Source organism: Thermobia domestica, chromosome 7 (genome assembly GCF_964235325.1).
Source record: "Thermobia domestica chromosome 7, izTheDome1.hap1.1, whole genome shotgun sequence".
Classification (NCBI taxonomy): Eukaryota; Metazoa; Arthropoda; class Insecta; order Zygentoma; family Lepismatidae; genus Thermobia; species Thermobia domestica.
Window position 1 is genome coordinate 109017000 of NC_137460.1, and position 20292 is coordinate 109037291.

Genomic DNA, 20292 nt, shown 5'->3' on the forward strand with positions numbered 1-20292 from the left:
GGAGAACATGAAATGGCTGACGGGTATGCTTCTTGTAGACCATCAGATTCACCTTTAAACGGCAAGGTTCCTTTCCTATAGTTATGTTACTTAAAAAGAAAGGCTGAACTTCTAACCGACGGCAAATTGGTTTCTCGGTGGGGTCCATATTGTGATGATTTCAGAAAATTTCTCCCGTGGAGAGTTTCGTAGTTCCGGGAAGGAAATTCCCTCCGGGGCCACCCCTTGAAATAGTCACTAAGTACTTACCTTGAATAGTGTTCGGATCGCAGATACACCGATCTGTTCCTGTCTCATTGTCTCAGTATTGAAAAGGAATGTTAAACTCTAATATTAATTAACATGTGTTCTCTAAAAGTTTCGTTTACTATACTTGGAGCACAATAAGTAACAAATTGATATTTGGAAGAGCACATTTGAGCTGGTGCCACTTCGTGAATATTCCTGGTGTGCTCCTTTTATCTTGCTGAACATTTCTTCTGAACAGGTGTCATAACGTGCAATTGTCCCTTTCTACAGATATTTTCCACTTGTAACTACCACAACAAAGTTTCTGATTGGTCAATTTTTCGGTGACCTTAATACAGCTTCATTCCTCATACAAATATCAACGTCACTTTGAACTGGAGATTTTATATATTGAAACAGAATGAATATAGCCTATGTGAAATTATCCCATACCAATCCATATCCATTCAAATGAAACAATCTTTAAATTAACGTTGCACGTTTATTCCCATTTAGGCCAGGATGCGAAATTTTCTGTAACCAGGACGCCACCCGCACAATTTTTTGTTGTTTTCGGATAATCAAACAACATCCTGATTTGGGTACTAGACTCAAACCTGAAATTTCATGCCACGCCTAAGACTAAAGAAAGAGGGTGGTTAATGATTAATGTTAATAATGGTTAATAACAGGAAAGAATGTGTGCGATGCGGAAGAAAACAGGAGAGCTACTGGAAAATTCACGAATACGATGTTGTCCACCATAAATTCTCAGGGCCTGGGATCAAAACATAACGGCAATAGGGGTGACCACTACCACGTACTATCTACCGCACGTACCCCTATCGAGTAAAAGGTAAGTAGATAAAATCAATCATAAAATCTACTGGAGCAGAAAACCTTGTTAAGTGTTTCTTGAGGAAGGCAACGAAAAGAAAAAAGATAAAAAGTGAGCTCCGTTTCACATTTTGAAATAAAGACAGATTTTCAAGCTATTTGAATTAAATATTGCATCCGAAAGTGAAACAACTCTCTCTCTCTCTTCTAGTTTCAATGTAGAGTACTTGTTATTGGGACAATGAATCTACAAAATAAGGATCATAACAATCACAAATATTGATACCTCTAACCATTTTCGCTAAAACCAGAATCGTTAAATCCAACACTTCCGTTTGAATATAGGGAGATTAATTTTCTTAGAACGCTCTATATATTGAGGAAAAAAAAAAAAAAAAAACTCGTTACTTCTTCCCGGTCTTTGGTCTGACACCCATGAATGGAACAGAGTGGAAATTTTTTTTAATGCTTTTAGAGAGTTCAAACGCATTAAGCAATCCGGATGCAGACGAGTAAAATCATTTGCACTACATGGAAATTTAACTAAATTAATAATATGAACGTTATAATTCACATACAGTTATAAGTGTGAAACCGTGTGAAAAGGAATTGAACATATTCATAACGTAAGAATGATGTTACGAAGCAGGTTCTTAGAGAAGTAGATAATGATAATTATGAATAGATTGCCCTGGCATATGATAGGATCTAATATATAGATTTCATTTCGTTCAACCAATGCCTTCCCCTGGATATTATTTTTTTCTTTCTTCCATTGCCTCAATAGTCACCTATATAGTTCACCGTCTATAATTTTAGTAATTAGAGCTGAGCAATATTTCGATATATTTACATTTGGCCGATATCGGATTTCAATACTTAAATCTGGATCCTATCCTTGATCCCAGTCATATTATTTTGTTAAAAATTATGACACTAATTCACTTGCTGAGTTAATTTTTTCTTGCCAATGTAGAGAGAACTTATATACATGTACTCAAGAGTGTCTGTTAGTCCTGTAGTTATCGTCAAAAGAAAACTTTCATCCATTTGATAAGATGGGATCATATATTTTGACCGTATAGTTTTAAAGTAGTTTTTACTCCTTATAACCAGATTGTTGCATCTACGTTTGTTTAATTTTAATTTATTGGTGATTCCATTTTGACACCAGATATAAGTATTTGACTTCTCGGAGAGGTAGGGGGGATAGAGTTACCAGACGTTCTCTTTTTCGGTCCAGAGACGATCTTTTAGAAAAATACGAAAATGTGTTCTTTTTGAGGTATACAAACAATTGTCTCAACTCCCAAGATTTGCAATATATACAGTATTATTGAAACACAAAATGTTTAGATTAAAGGTGAAGAAATTGAAACTTATACAACTTGACCTGAAACACTGTATTACTTTCGGTCTTGTAACAGTTCAGCTGTATAAATATATACCGTATTCTCTTTATGCCATTACGAAATTTGCTGTATAATATGAATATTTTTGTGGAATATAAATTGTCCTCTTTTCCTAAAGTGTGTTATATAGTAACACTGGGCGGGTAGATGTCTTTTTCGAAGGAAAAAAAAAAAATGTTATGCCCTGTACGAGAACATATGTAAACAGCAAGGAGTTGTTTTGATGTCGTGATAGTGAATCTTTTCGCTGATTTTTTTTCTTTAAATAATGTGCGGAAAATCCCTCATAAAAAGTGAAGCGTACAGTAGGGTAGTTTCTCAGGAGCGATTTCAGTGTAATAACTTATGTCTCTGCCATAACTACTCACTATCTATTAAATCCTCTCATATTTCATTTACAAAATTGAATGGGCTCTACAGTTGTGTGTTTTTTTTTTTCGGACGATATTTTGTTGTAGCTGGTAGTTTATCTTTTTTTTTTTTTTTTTTCCTTGCAGGCAATTTAATATCTGATTGTGACGTTGCTCAGTATACACCGCGGAAAACCATCCATTGTTTGTTTCTTTTTAATGGTTTCCCGCATTTGAGATACAGCATTCACGGAAGTTCATATAGAGCGAATGCACATATGAATGTGTATCCACACACATAAGAGGGAAGAAGTAAATAATGCGTACTGGGAATTAATTGTTGTGTAAAATACCAGTTCAAACATTAGGTGTTATCAGAACACATTTCATTTTTTTGTCCATCTAGCTGTAAATAAGAGGAAACTTAACTGTCGGCAGCATTGTGTAGTGAATTGTGTTCAAACAGAGATTTTGCGCTTTGTTCTCCCATGTTTACATTTGATAAGGTAACCTTCGAGCAACAGTGCTATTGTTATACAGAAAAAGTAACTCTTCCTATGTACTTAAAAAAAAAAAAAATCTTTGTGAGATTGTAGATAAATTATAGCCTTCTCAGAAGCGGTTTCCCACAATATGCAAACCTGTTAGCTTGTAGCTTACTTTTATCTATGGCTTAAGGTCCCCACTATCAGGTATGAATTAAAGGAAACAAATTCCCTTTCGTGTAAATTATTACCATATGAATCAGATCATCTGTATCATATGGCTTCTCGGATAAAAATATTGGGATTCCATTGAACAAATTGAGAGGACTCGCATTCTCGCCTCGAAAAGTGTATTTTGGTTTTTCATCTCTCTGACTGCTTTCAACCAAATTGCGCATTGTCATCAAGAAGACAGCACGTAGGATAGAGAAATATTCAATGTAACAGCACCATAGAAGTAAATGGGTCTTTAAATGGATCGGAACGAAGCCTACACCTTATGCAACCGTTTGTGCAAGTACATTGCGCAGTGTTTCATAACCTTTAGAAGTTTTCATTTAATTCGCTGTGTTCTTCGAATATCTGACAACTTTCTAAGCGTATTCATACATACATACTCACTTAATCTGCCAAGAAACAGCAGTGGGTAAAGAATTTCTTTCATAGAAAATATAGGAAAACTTTACTCACAAAATTAATTCCACAAACGTAAGTAGAACTACTTACTAATCAAATACGATAATAGGTCCACACAGTTTTTCTTACACTCCAGAAATTTGAGTGCAACATATGACGCAACACTCCAGAAATTTAAGGGCAATATATGACACCACACTCTAGAAATTTGAGTACAATACATGAAGCCATACTTCACAAATTTGAGTGCAATATAATATGACACCACAAGTATAGAGTACTCACAGCCTATTACTATACTACACGAAAGGTCTCGAAAATAACTATTAATTTACTTTGTAGCATTTTTACAAGCACTAAGGTATCTTGTCCAAAAATACCGTATTGCTCAATTATTGTGCTATTAAGCATGCATTTTAGCCAGTCTCATTGCTCGTATATTATTTGAATAATTTACTGAACACAACTGCATTGCTGGTTGCTACAAAAACTATACCAACAAAGTAGTTCACTATCAGCACGAGAGTTTCCCTGGCTATATGGTTAGCAGATCGGGTTCGATTCCTGGTTAAAGTTTATGTGCTTCGGATTTCACATTAGGCTGTAAGTTCACTTCTCATATAGTGCTGAAACGAGATACCACAGATTCAAAACCTACAGCAAACCCATTCCGGAGATAGTGGCTAGAGAACAATTTACCTGTCATAATAGTATGCGAGAACAGGGCAACGGAAAAGAAATATTTAGTTTCACTGCACATAGTATCTTTCAATCCGGATTCTCGTAAATTCAGAAATAGTTTAGAATCTTTATAATTAAGCCTACACAATGGAAAAGACAGACACACATGAAGAAAATTTATGGGTTTTAATACAGTAACATTGACAGACTGATGAATTTGTACTTACGTATTTTGTCAGCAGCAGCAAGGCCTAAACAGAGCAATAGCTACAGTTTAAATTGGGATTTGAATCATACTATCGATCCTCTTTTATAAGAAAGAAGAAGAAAACTCCGATTGAGTTGGCTTGCTACATAATTGAGGTCTAAACCTTTCGAATTAACTTTTTTTTTAATGCATCATAATAATATTTCTTAGAAGTCAAGACGTAAAGAGGGGACCACGGTGGCTCAGTGATAGAGCGTTCGCCTTTGATGTGTGAGGTCCCTGGTTCGAACCCAACTCGCGCAAAGTGGACTTTGTGGTGGAAAAATACCACGTATGAGGGTTTTCTCGGGGTTCTTCCATTTCCTCCTACTTTATTCATCCCACCATTGCATTCATTTCTCATATTTACCGTTTCCTTTAGCATAGCTGGCATAACTGTGGAACGTAAAACTGAAAGATTTGTTTTCAAGGTGTAAAGAATGACCATCAGAGTTGTCTTTCTTTTATAGTAATAAGCTAATAAGGTCAATGATGGAAAGCATAGTTTCACACTTATCTACGGGACTTAAGATGTAGTCGGCAGAAACGGTCATGAAGTCTAGTCATGATGATGTGACTGATCGGATTGCTAACACATACCTTGGCAATTGCATGGAGTGGGTAGCTGCAGTTGCTGATTTGATGTCACTTTTGAACAAATGAACAAAAACGACCTGCGAGAAGAGGAAAGCGGAGGAAAAGGCATATAAAAAAACGTCCTGGTCCTTTAGTTAAAAAATCTGGGAACTTCTTACTTAATCTATATAGGAATCACGATCGATTTAAGAATATGTAAACTAGCTTCATACACATTATCTTAGTGAACGCAATACCAATTGTAAAGAATATCAGAAGTCCGCAGATAAAAAATCGCAACATCTTACTTAATATTAGAAAAAAATTGCGAAACTAGTACTCCGCATTTCTGTAAATATTTGCCTGCTATAATTTCGTACTATGCAATTAGAGTTTCTACGTTATTACAAGTAGTGAACGATGATGTTCAAGTGGGTGCGATGTAAAAAGAGATCTGTTGCCAGCATACGATGTGAAAAAGTTTCAAAAGGACAGCCGCACAATAATGACCATAATGTAAACATCCGTCAAAAAATATTATCATCCGGTGCCATATATTTCAGAAGATATCTTTGGAAATAGCTGTAAGATATTATTCTCGCTCAACGCTGTTTGCGAAGAACGGTACGTGAAGATAAGAACACATTATCTTGTGTTTGCATCACATAGTGTCTTTTTGAAAAGTGAGATAAGAGAAGGAAATTATCGAGGTCTGCTAGCTTTTAAACACTGCTGAAGACAATAGATTAGCTTCACATTTGTTGATCAGTTTTTTTTTCCTTATTATAATGTTACAATCTGTAAAAGGTTTGCATATAATCTCCGAAAAGTCTAGTTTTTACTTGCTCTTTTAGCAAAAACTACAGAGAAAATATCCTAAAATTTGCGGTATACTTCCCATTGGTGTTAGAAAAAATTAAACCAAAACTCATATACAAACTGAACAATTGTTATTTTAAGTAATTAACACAAAAATGTGCTCTGTTTTTATATATAGGCTACACAATATATATTTCTAACTTGGGACTGCAAAATATCTAGTGTCAGCCGAAAAAAAAAAAGTTCGAAATGAAAAGTTAATATTTTGGAGGAGGAAATTTACCTGAGACAAAATCAGCCCCCTCCCCCCACACACACCTCTGGAGGTGGGGTAAGGGAGAACTTTGAAAACTTAAATGGAAACTTTTTTTATTCTATTGCAGATTGGAATTATGCGGGAGGGGGGGAAGAATAAGTAAATTCTTTTCAGTTCGCGATAGATGGTGTTGCAATCAATGAAAATTAGTTTCACTAACGTTTGGAGTCCCACGTTTCATTGTAGAATAAATGTGCGATAAACAGAGATTTTTTTAAAACCGAAATCTATCATAGATAGATAGATAGATATTAGATAATTCTGTAAACCAGGTTCTCAGTCAAAATCAAGTGAAAAATATTTCACTTGCTTATCCTTGGAATACCAATATCGGTTTCAAATGATAGACCCTCTGAAATATCGTAATATTTCTGAATGTAGAAATATTGCTGTGATGCACACGCCTGAAATGCCATGATTTGTTCTTTCATCTTCCCAGATATTTCTTTTAAAGTTACATTCCTTATTTGGAAAGCAATAAATTGATGATAATGCTTTTAGTTTTGCGTTTCCTCTGTCTGTCTCCTTTTTCACAGCACAAGAATCAAGATTTAGGATCAAAAAAGGTTGAAAAATGAAAATAGGGAAAGTGCACCCTGTTTGACAAGACTTGTTATAAAAAACAAATAAAAAGATGTGTAGGTAGATCAAGTTGTCTCATTTCTGACAGCAACCTGTCTTGCCTCCCACAACCCTTTCTTCTTCCGAACCATATGATCAGGATGTCAACTGACATACTAGTAGTACACTACTGACACCACATTCAATTGAATAAATTCTTACTACGATTCGTTGAATTACCTCAGTTGTTTTGAACTGCGTTCATTTGTTGTTTTTAAACTAGTTTCACTTACTTTCATTAGTACGGAGAGATGCAGTCGATAAAATCCTTGGTAGCCAACTACGATTACCACTACACGTTTCACCGAATTGCGCTGTCACGTTTGAATTATCTGAATTCATGCCGAATGCTGAGCAATCTTCCATGTCACCTATTACCGATACGAGTCAAGAAAACATTTAAGGTTATTTTTTAAAAATGACACTGTTTATCGCATATTTATTCTGCAATGAAATGTCCGGACTCCCAATTGAAGAAACATTATTGAAACTAGTTTTCATTGATTACGGCGCCATCTATCACGAGTCAAAAAGAAATTTCAAATTTAATTTACTTATATTTTCCGCAGAATCCAATTTGCAAAATAATAATAATAATAATAATAAAAATAATAATAATAACGGTTCCCTATTTAAGCTTCCAAAGTTGCCCTCCATCAGGCAGTTCATTTTACCACAGATGAATATCTAACTCCAAAATACAATATTAACTATGTATTTCAAACACGTTTTCCGGCCTAGCTTGTTTCACCAAATATTTTGCAGTCTCGAGTTGAAAAAACTGAACCTTATATATAAATTGGCCAGCCACTCTAGCACCCATATATTGCGTAAATGTTAATACATTGGCTTACAAGAAGAGAAGCACAATTCTAGTTTGCTTCAATTAACTCCATCTATGAATAACAATCCAAAATTTTTTAGAGAGGGGTAGGGTAAGTGGCAAAGTTTAAAAAAATGCTCCTTTCTTAGCCACACAAATCTAACTCTCAGTCAACCAATCTACTGAATGAAATTTGTACTCACCGCTGATTCATAGAGTTTCTGCAATTCGTCGTACAGCCACATCTCGACGGCCAACCTCTTCCGAATCAGACTCATTTGGTGCGTTCCATATTTCGCTGTCAAAAATTTCTCTCTTCGTTCTTTCACTTCACCTTTGTCGATAAAGTTCACGTGTAAACCGGATTTTGCAGGACTTCTCTCACTGCGCACGTCAGCCATTATACCATTAGGTGCACCTCCATTAGTTGAAGGATACGACGCCGAAACACCACACTCCATCGGAAACGGCTGTTTATTCTGTAATCAAACGAGAAAATGCGTCATTAAAACTTTTGTTACACTTCAATATACTAAAGAAAGAAAAAAATAATGAATTATTAATTTTCAGTCATTGTTCTTTTGTCGTATACTTTTGTTTGTCTATATATGCCTAGTAGAAAACACGACTCAAGCGTATAATCACAATGCAACTAAAACAAACACAAAGCAACTAAAACAAACACAAAATTCCAATAAAAAACATTTTAAAACATAAAAACTGAATGCTGAATACATAACACAAAAAATATAAAGAAACAAAAGAGAATAAAAGATTAAACTCTTGCGATACTGCAAACTGTGAGCCCCAGCTCTCTAAACCATTTTCAATCTGTAACATATTTTACTACGAATTCGAACCGGTGAACAACATAACAACGGTTAAAAAGAAGAAACTTTATTAGTGCGGTAGTTTCTTTTTCTTTTTCCTTTGACCTACGACTCTGTATTTAAACTTACTTTCCCATCTCCCTTACTATCGTCTGCACTTGATCTCGACCTGCAGATTGAGAAACCTTCATGTACGGTATTGTAAAGACTGTACCGTCCTATAGTTTTTTTTTTTTTTTTTTTTTTTTTTTTTTTTTATGTCCAGACTGGCAGAACGTTTAAGACTGTCTAAAAATCTTAATTTAGGTTTTGACGGATTCTTTACTCACCAAATTCTCATTTTTAACCGTGAAATTGGAATAATTGACGTCATCTAAAGTTTTAACTTTTGCATTTTTCACGTTTATGTATTGTTATCCGAAAAATGTATTTGACAAATACCCGAAAAGAAATTGAGATACAATATCGTGGTACATCAATTATTTATTGATTTTCGGGAAAGGCATACGACCCGCTTAGAAGAGAAACATTGTACCATATTCTTACAGAATTTGGAATACCGAAAAACGCTAGTTAGATTAAAATATAAGTGAATCCCAAATAAAGTCCGAGCAGGAAAATTCTTCTTCACGAGCTTTCAGGTCGAGAATGGCCTGAAACAAGGAGATGTGTTGTTGCCACTATTATTCAACTTTGTCCTGGAGTATGCTATAAGGAAAATCAAAGATAGCAACCAGGGACTAGAGCTTAGTGGTATTTACCAAGTTAAGGCGTATGATAATGGTGTAAATTTAATAGGGGATAATAGAACAATAGAAAGAAATGCAGAGATCTTATTAAACGCTTGCATGGACATGTATTTAAAAGTAAATGCTGAGGAAACTAAATACTTGGAAGTTCGTCCGGATCGTAATACTGCAAATTATGGATGCGTTGCAATATCAAATAATACTTTCGATAAAGTGGATCCTTTCAAATATCTAGGATCAATATTAACAGACGAAAACCATATTGACGAAGAAATTAAATGTCGACTAAAAGCAGGTATTTCGTATTATTATTCAGTCGAAAATCATTTGTCGTCGCGAATTCTGTCGAGGTATTTGAAGCTTAAAACATATAAAACGATAATCATGCCTATTGTTCTATAAGGTTGGGAAACATGGACGCTTTCTCTAGGCGATGAACGTAGACAAAGTATTTGAAAACAAGATCTTGAGACGAATATTCAGACAAAAGAGGAACTTCATAACGAGGAACTACAAAATTTATACCGTTTATCGAACATTATTGTTAGGGTCATCAAATCTAAGAGGTTCAGGTGGGTAGGCCATTTAGCCAGAATGCAAGAAAGTAGGAACGCTTTCAAAGTTTTAACTGGAAATCCAATCAGAAAATGATAATTAGGAAGACCTAGGAGCAGATCGGAGGACAATATGTTAGATGGATCTTGCAGATATAAAAACACACAGTACAAACTGGATCTAGTTGGTTTAAGGAGAACTTTTGTGAACACACCATTGAATCTTCGGATTCCATACGCCAAAGAGTTGTATGGAATTATTAGTTGTTTTGTATTGGTAGTTATGTATTGTTAGTTTTTTAATTATTATTTTCTTATTGTATATTTTCTTTATTATTCTTTTAGATTTTTCACCACTTCATTCAGTTATATACGTTGTATTGCGTAAATCAGTTTCATATGGTTTAATTTTTCTTTTAATAAGAAAGAAATATTTATTTCAGAATAGGTCTATTAACAAACGAACTGTAAATCTGATTTTAAAAAAATATATATATATTCTGAATTTTGCATTTAACGCATTTTATAGTATTGACGGACACTTATGAAACATAAACAAATAACTTGAAGCTATCAAGCCACGTGAGATAGACAGTCAACTTAAGTAAAGTTCTATAAAAAAGGAATTTTTCTATACCACGAAAGATAACATGAAATACCAAAATGCCACTGATAAAATTTTCTTATCTTAAACTCTTATTAAAAAAAAAAAGTACTACAGAAACACAGCACTGCTTTCTTTAGCGCATACGAAAGACTACTCCTATTATAAACTAAATCCCTTAACTTCTAGTATTTTCTGAGTTCTCTCTATGAGACGTTATGCTTCAAGACAGATTCTCTAGACCATTTAACACTACTAGGCGATGTCACTAAACAAAAAAGGGTAAACGGTGGACAGTGCTTTTCCTTACAGTTTAATAGAATACCAGGATTGCCTATAATTATGAATATGATTTTTCAAAGATTGCGGTTAAGAAACTAACTACATGATTTGAACATAAATACATTACTCTCATACTTTTCCTTACAAGAACTTTATTACTATCTGTTCTCCATGACGTGGTCCAGCAATGCACCATCCAAAATGGATACATGCCTATAGACCAGAGTTTCCTAACCTTTTTCAACTTGCGGCAGGCAGCCTAACAGACACTTGCTGGTAACCTGTGAAACTCTTCTGTGATAACTTCTCGTAGATCGGCCATATGTGATGTAGATACACTGTGTCCTTGAAAACACCCTATAAGCAAAAGACAGCTGCCTACAAATCGGGAGATGGAGCTGGCCACTCCACAGACCCACGTCGACCGATCCAGCGGTTCGGGAATGTTTCGTTCAGCCACTCTCCTGTCTGGCACACGTTAACGGTTCTAAGTCCAGTGACCGGTATCCTCACTCTCAGGCTACATAGTCTTGTCATATCGAAACTTTTTTGTCCAGAATTACAAATACTACAGCCAATCAAACATCATATACATAATTACGGGCCACTCTATATGTGAAAGAAAATTGGCAATTATAGAGCTGGAGTAATTGGAGAGACTGGGAATTAAGGTTACGTTAAAGTATAATATTCGAAAACTGGGTTATAATAGCTTAATTATGAAGATACTTATTTATACAGGGTCTACGTCAATCGATATTCCTCGGATAAAAGTAACTTTGATTTCTTACAGAGCTAAGAAATCGTACCTACAGCAGAAGTGATTAAATCATAAACACTACTTAGAAATCACTATCTTACTAGTTTACGGGACGTAAACCTACAATTTAACTTGGAATTGGAACCACATGAGGTCCAACCGGGAATTGAAGCAAGATTTTCCACTCGAATCAGGAAGTATGTAATGAAGTTCGGTTCAGAATGAAAAAGAAAAGGCGTTGTCATTAACTTACTCCAATTTCATAAACAAATTAAATAAATTAACTCTTATTTGATATCTCGAAGTAATAATAGGTTTACCCTGAGTTATGTCTACTATGCGTCTTATCATGTTCTTACGTTATCAAAGTTACTGAAAATAATTTATCATTTACTGATCGTAATAAACCAAATCACATATGACTGTCAGTTTTTTCAAGAAAGAAAAAAAAAACAAATCACACATGACTGTTAGTTTTCTTCTTTTTATTTTAAAGAAAAAATACGTCTTGGTCAAAGTTTCGATGTATTTCTGCCCACTCACGGAAAATTATAGCACAAGATGATTTAATAAATAATTCGAGAATATAACAACCATTTTAAAAGAAAAGTAGGTTTCAGAATAACTTTCGGCTGGTAACTATACAAGTTAAAAAATGGAAGAAGGGTTACTCAGCATTTTTTTTTTCCTTTGCTGGGAGGACAGAGAAGGGCACAATTAGTGATGTCCACGAGACGAGACTTCCTGAATCTCGTGAGCAACACTAGATCACCCAAGCAGAGGTGGATTTAGGTTTGGTGGGGCCCTAATCTATTCAAGGTAATGGAGCCCTTTATGTGTCCAGATGAACGTAGGCATCCTATATGCAGAAATGAAGAAACTAGTGATATTTTAGGAAGCGGGTTACGAGTAGCAGGAGGGACCCCATTACTTACATCATAGGACTTACACAACACGAAGCACTGTTGTTATATGCAGATTTAACTTATTTACTATTTCTCTTATATTTTGGAAACGTAAATCCAGTTTTTCCCTCATCTGAGGGGGAGGGGGGGAGAGAGTGGGGCCCTAAGCTAAAGCTTGTTTAGCTTATACGTAAATCCGGCACTGCACCCAAGTCTAAGATCCCAAACTCTGTTTTAGAGTTACATGAATCATAGAAGAAGAGTATCAATTGACACAATGATTGTGCATAATGAAGAGCAATCAACGTTTAAAGATACGCAAGTCATCACACAACATACTCCAATAGTATATAGACGCTGTGATATAACACGATTCGCGGCAAACCTCTCGTGACGCAGAAGGTTTCAGATAACTGTGGAGTGCAGGGGAGGAAAAGAGAAATCTCTGTATGAAACTCATATGTAAATCTCTCTCTTACTACCCCTTTACTTACAGGAATGTTGTATCATCCAAATTTAAAGAAAATCAAAAGATATGCCAAATAAAATAATAGAAATTACTGAAATTTAGATAAAAGTCGGTAGAGCTAAGATTAAAAAAATTAATATATATATAATTTCTATAATGCCATTCCTGTAAGTGTGAGTTCCTTATTTAAAGTCCTGTAGCCCCTTTCGGACTTTCTTTGATATGTGGACTTACGCATGAGTTATCTGCCACCTTGGTTTATCAAAGAATAGGTGTGTGATTACCTTACTAGTTTCGAACATCTGATATTAAAGAGCATGGAATCCAGCAAACCTGCAAGAAACAAACAAATTATTCTGGTACTTACCATACCAGCCGAAATTCCGTTAGGGAAGTTGATAACTCCATGTAGTTTAATAAACACTTTTATTATAAACACAGCACTTAATCACTTAAACCACAACACTTAATTGATATCGATATAAGATATGCTCACAGTTGAACTAAAATAATTAAAAAAAAAAAAACTCTTATGATTTTTTTTTATCACTAGTTCATAGTTAATAATATGTATTTGTATCTATTGCACAGTTCATCTTCTTTAATTTCCAGGTAGGTGTGTCCGTTACTTCAAAGCATTAATCACAATTTTAGTGTCTATTCTTTCATGTTGATAGTATTCTTTTAAAACGGTTTCCGTAGCATCCTAAGGTAGATTAAGTCCTTGGTACCTGATTATAACTGAGTCCACCACTGTGTAACCACTTCAAACTTGGTTATAGTTGCACTTCTATCTCTCTCTATATATATAGATATTTTAATGATTTGTTGCTGCATACGTAAGATGTGTGTATTCATTTCCAGTAGTGTCAGATTGGATCTTTAAATGCATATAGTCTAGAAAACTGACACAGTTTATTTAACTTATTTTGAACACCAATGGTGCAACTTATCGCACTTAATTAAGTTCACTTTGAAAATAAAGGTATGCACCTATCTTCCATTGCAACTAACACCGTTGAATTTATAGTGTTCTGGAAAATAACTATTTTCACACGAGCAGCAACTTCACCGACCCGATCTAAACGCCAACTGCCTTGTTCTTCTCCAGAATTTCGGTTTTGTAAAAGGGGTTTGACGCCCAAGAGTCGTGCTTCGCCTCAAAGCTACTGGCTTTTCAATAGAGATAACCTTTTCTATTGTCTATCTACCTGCTAACGGAACTTTGCAAGGAAGTATGCTGATTTTTATTTACATTGACTTTATACGTAAATAATTCACTTCTTATAGACTGTCACCTAATTTCGAATCAAGCACTAAAATCTGCATTCTTTGGCCTTTCATTAGATACCAAATATGTTATAGTCCCCTTCTGATATAACCTTAAAATTTTGCATTTAAAATAGGCCGGTTAATATGTTTTCCACCACCTGATATGTTCTTTTCTTATGTGTGTCTAGTCACTGGAGCCCTCTAGCGGAAAGAATTAACAATGTCACGGACAACCATAATAGTTCGGAGTTTTCTGCTTCCGCGTGACAATTGTACAAATTATTAATTATAGAATGAAATTAAACATACATCTACTTTACTTACAAGTATATACATATCTTTGCTACCATATACATATGTGGTATGGAGTTGTCATCCTCTATTAACTTTATTTAAAACAATTTCTTAGGGTAAGGATTCCCAGTTCCGTCTGTCCCCAGCAGAAAGCCAAAACTCCACCCTCCAATACCAGATAGTACTTGTTATTTTTTTTTTCCACGGCTGAAAGAAAGTTTTATGATACGATATACGGAAGGACGGAAAAGGTAAAACAAAACAATAAGGGTACGCGTAGCTTTCCAATACATAATTGACTCTTAAACACACTAATTCCTACATATTTTAATTATTATTAGTATTTGATATTACAAACTGCTTCATCTGGTAAACCTGGAACGAATTCACAGCCTGTTTTGCTAGATTCGCTACGCCAGCTCGAATTCTTGTGAAATCGGCGGTCAACCCAAGATTTTAACACATCATTGTCCTTCTGTTTTTATATCTATGTGTTAAATTTTGACAATAGACAAATATCCGACTTTCTGTCGCCTTTTCGGTAGTGTTACAACTCAGAGGGTTTTATGGTTTTTTAGTTCTATACAGTATTCTTATAGCTGCTTAACAGAAATAAAACAGTAGTTTTTAGTTTCAACTCACAATATAGTTGGCTAGGCTGATCAAGCATAGGTGACTGACCTTTTGGAGCTTAGTTGTCTTCTACAAGTTTTCCTTAAAAAAAATCTCTAACTCACTAGAGTCTATCTTTCTATATACGAAATCCAATATCTATAGTTACATTCTCGATATAAACTATAATATTACCAATACTTAGGAAATAAAAATAAATATGATTCTAAGTTAATTAATAATATAAATAATATTTGAAAATAAAGAAAACCATTTCCATTTTGATATGCAAATTAATAACATTTAAATATACTACTATATAAACTTTATTATGAAACTAATGTGAGGCTGCGTCGTACATGTCCCCCCTTTGAGTTATATATTAATGGAAAGGACAATTAATATATTACTCACAGATACAATACTTAAGAACTATAATAACTATGTAATGACTACTTGACAAATTAATATTCTTAACTTATTTTCAATAATAACATTGACAATACATATATATATATAGCATACTGACGATACAGAATTCTTGCTACATATGATCGTTTTAAGATATGTACATAGACATTGTTATTTCTCTCTCTTTTTCTTTTTTTTTCTTTTTTTTATATGAGGCAAGACTATCTCATGTCTGTTGCTCGGATGTGTTATCTTCCTTTTCTTTGTCTTCTCTCAGATGGTATTTCTTTAAGAGAAATGTATTTCTTTTTATTCTCTCTTTTCCTGTGGCTACATCACAAAGTGTGTAGACATTTTTATCTGTTTTATCTACGATACGGAACGGTCCTCCATAGATTAACATCAACTTTTTAGATATTCCCCCTAAAGCATCGGATTTAGGGAATAGTCTGATGAGTACCAAATCACCTAAATTGTACTCGATTGTCTTATGATGCTTGTCAAAATAAGCTTTACGGGATTCAGCCTTTTTCTTCAGATTTCTATGTGCTACTTCAATGTAGTACTTCATATCTTTTCGTTTATCCACGTCTGGGATGTCAAATAATTTAGCGATATCACTAGATTGTGACAATCCTAAATGGACTTCGTACGGGGCTAGACCCGAGCTGAGGTGCTTTGCTGAGTTTAGACACTTTTCCACTTTGTTTAAGTATTTTGGCCAATTCTTATGATTACTATTCGTGTACTTCTTTAACATGCGAATAGTGGCTTTGACAGCAGTTTCAGCCATCTCTCCTTGAGGATAATACACGCTACTCATAATGTGTTTTATTCCTAAACTCTGGAGGTGATTTTTCCATTGTTTCGAATGGAACTGTGATCCTCTGTCACTTAAAATGAACTCTGCATTTGGGCATAATTTCAGAAAGTCTGTTAACTTCTGAATGGCAACGTGTGTAGTAGCACGCTTGCAGGGATAAAGTCCAACTAATTTCGAAAATGCATCTAAAAATACTAGAATATATTGGAATCCACCACTGCCTTTTACAAGAGGCCCACAAAAATCGATACAGATCAGCTTCCCAGGTCTATCTGTAACTACAGAGTGTAATTTTCCTGTATAATAGCATGTTGGTGGATTGGCCTTTTGGCATAAATCACATGAACCGCAATATTTTCGTATACTGTGCCTCATTTTTGGCCATACAAAGTTTTCACTTAGCTGTGGCAACAATTTACTTGCTGACAGATGGCCATTCTGATCGTGATAATAATGGAGTAAGGGATACACCATTACTTCAGGGATACAAATACGTACTCCTATTGTATCACGTTTACAAAGTTTTCCATTTATTAACTCGTATGAGTGATGTTTCCCCTTGATGCATTTAGATGTGTCGTTTGATTCGACTTTTCGTTTTATGTTTCCATAGAATGTGTCAGAGGTCTGTAACTCTGACAACATTGCTATGAAGTTTCTCAGTTCACCTGGCAGTTCCTCTATGATGCCCATTAGAGATTCTTTTATTACAGGCTTAGCATCTATCTCAGAAGTAAAATTTCCATCAGGAGGATATCTTGAATGGAAATCTGCCAAGTTATCCGTGGACCGAACATGTTCAAAAATAAAATCTAAATTTGCCAAAGATAAAGACCACCTAACTAAACGTTGGTTCGTTAACCTGCAATACAAAATAAACTTCAAAGCCAAGTGATCGGACCTTATTTTAAATTTTCTTCCTATCAAATAATGCTTGAATTTTGAAACACCCTCTATTAGTGCCGCTAATTCTTTTTCCGTTGTATTATAATTTCTCTGTGCTGCATTGAACACTTTTGATGACATGCCTATTATTCGTTTGTCATTATTGTCATCAATTTGATAGAGATGACTAGAACAAGCTACATTACTGGCATCTACCTCTAAAATCATCTCCTTATTAGGAAGAGGCTTCTTGAGTACTATATCTTCTTGAAAAATCAATTTAATTTTCTCAAGAGCATCTTGATGTTCTTTGGTCCATTTGAATTTAGTATTCTTTTTAAGCAAGTTAAAGAGTGGGTGTAGTACTTCTGAATATTGGTGGCTAAAACATCTATAGAACCCTAAGTATCCAATCAACTTTCTCAACTCTTTTACGTTGCGTGGTGCTCGAAACTGCATTACATGTTCAATTTTCTGTGGATCTTTCCCAATTCCTTCATGTGATAATTCAAAACCCAAAATTTTTATTTTCGGCTTAGCAAACTCGCATTTCTTTAGGCGTAAAGTTACACCACCTTCTTTTAGCAAAGTTAATACTCTATCTATATGTAATAAGTGTTCTTCAAAGCTTGTAGAAGCAATAATTGTATCATCTACGTAATTATTACAATAGGGCCTTACTTCTTGTCCCAAAATTTGATCTAATGCTCTAATGCAAGAGGCTAGACTAGTCTTAGTTCCAAAGGGTAATTTCATAAAACAGTATGAAAGGCCTTCATACACAAAGCCAAGGAGTGTTTGGTCTTCTTCTCTGACTTTCACATTCAAGAAAAACTCCACTATATCTAGCTTAGTAAAGAAAGATTTATCACTTAATGATTGTAATATCTCAAGTGCTGGGAGAGGTTTATCTAATTCGCTTTTTATCACTTTTGATAATTTACGGCCATCCAAACATAAACGAATAGACCCATTCGTTTTCTCAACGACCACCAACGGATGATTATACTCACTAGGTGCTTTCTTGATAATATTAAAAGCTAGCCACCGATGAATTTCATTTTGTATCTGATTTTTGTACTTAAGAGGAAAAGGATACATTTTTGATTTTATTGGTGTAGGATCTGTAAGTTCTATCTTATGTTCATAATTTTTAATTGTTCCTGGCTTTTCGTCAAAAATGTCTATGTGTTTTATTAACACGGACGCTAATTTACCCCTTTGTTCATCAGTGAGATCTTTATAGTTATTTACATGTTCATAAATATCTTTCTCAGTGGCCTTTGTGTTGATTTTCTCCCATTCTTCGGGAGACAACACTCTTTCTTTCAGTTCTGTGGGAGTTGGGAATACTCTTTTACCCAACTGCAGTGTGGGGTCACTATCAAATAGCCTCGCCTTTGAATTCCCCAATCCTACCTTAGGAAACTGTATACTTTCTACATTCTTTCCTATCTCACTTTTCTCACTTAACTCACTAATAATGCCACTGTGCAATGATTCCTCTAATTGTCTAAGAACTAAATCATCACTCGATATTTCTTGATCTCTAAAGTTAACTTCAACATAGTGGGGTCTTTGTAATATCAACAGCGCTCTTGAATAATCTAGAATAGCGGCGGATTCTACGAAAAATTGAGATCCTAATATCACATCTTTATTTAATCCTTCTACAATAATGCCAACTGTATAATAAGTTTTCCCCTGTACAATAACCTCAAGAAGAGTTTGACCTTTGACCGTGGCTATCTTCTTACCGAACGCTGAAGTAACTTTTATGTTATTTGCTTTTAAAAATGGTGGTTGTGTTTGGCTACCTAGTATCGTTTCAAATAAGTTGTTATTTATTGCTGATATACTCGCTCCAGAATCTAACAATGCATTTACAGATTGAGCATAAATATTTACATTTATCTCTGGTAAAACTACTACATTGTTTCTCACAACTGGGTCGTCTTTTGTATCTAACAGATTATCAAAAATTCCATTTGCCTCATTAAATATTTCCCTCTCTAATTCTACCTTTCTACCATCTTTCAATAACAATGAAATAGTGTCTTTAGTATTACTTTCAAAATTTTGAGTACTATTTATTTCTTCGCATTTTACACATTTATTTTCATTCTCTTCAATACTTTTAACATATGTTTCATTATCGTCTGCCAAGTCAGAACTATTGTTTGCGAGCACACACAGGGCTTTATTCGTCTGTTGGATATCAGATGTTCTATTCACAAGTACTACATCCAACTTTCCCGCTGTATGTGCTGGAAAGCATCAGTTATTATAGTGAGGACCCCCTGTCACACTGGGTGCATTTTGGTTAGTTTGGTAACCTTGTCCTTCGCTATTATGATAGGTTTCTAGCAGTTGTATTTGTTGCTCCGGAATGTAGTTGTTTTGATTTCTACTTCCATTCCGTGTACTGTTGTTATTTCCCCTTCTCGAACCTCGCTGTCCCCTGTGGTTTTGTCTATTTTCAGGTGAAGGGTAGCGCTCATTACGGGGTGATTGACCTCCTTCCCTTCTCCCGTTATGACCTGAATTTGGGCTCTCATTACTATTGCCTCTATTGTCTCTCCGTTGCTGTCCTCGTGTGTAAGGGACATTCCTTCTATTATTCCTACGAGGATGTGTGTCTACCCTCTCAGAGGACAGTTGCAACATATTCATATTTCTACGAGGAGAAAATCTATCTCGGTCGTAATGAGTTGCCTGTACTTCGTTCACAATCGCGAGTAAATCTGTAAGAGATTGTGGTTTCGAAGCCACTAAGGTCCTAAATATATATACTGGAAGTTTTCTCGGTAA

The 20292-nt window shown here is 34.9% G+C and overlaps 1 protein-coding gene across 2 annotated transcripts in view; it reads right to left on the reverse strand.

The window, feature by feature from the left end:
• LOC145690326 (protein phosphatase 1 regulatory subunit 14B) overlaps positions 1 to 20292 on the reverse strand; it is a 413214-nt gene that overhangs the window by 227164 nt on the left and 165758 nt on the right. For both annotated transcript variants that reach the window (XM_081765111.1, XM_081765112.1), the window contains exon 2: positions 8235 to 8510. In XM_081765111.1, the coding sequence (XP_081621237.1) occupies positions 8235 to 8510 (276 nt within the window). The remainder of the gene's footprint in view (positions 1 to 8234; positions 8511 to 20292) is intronic.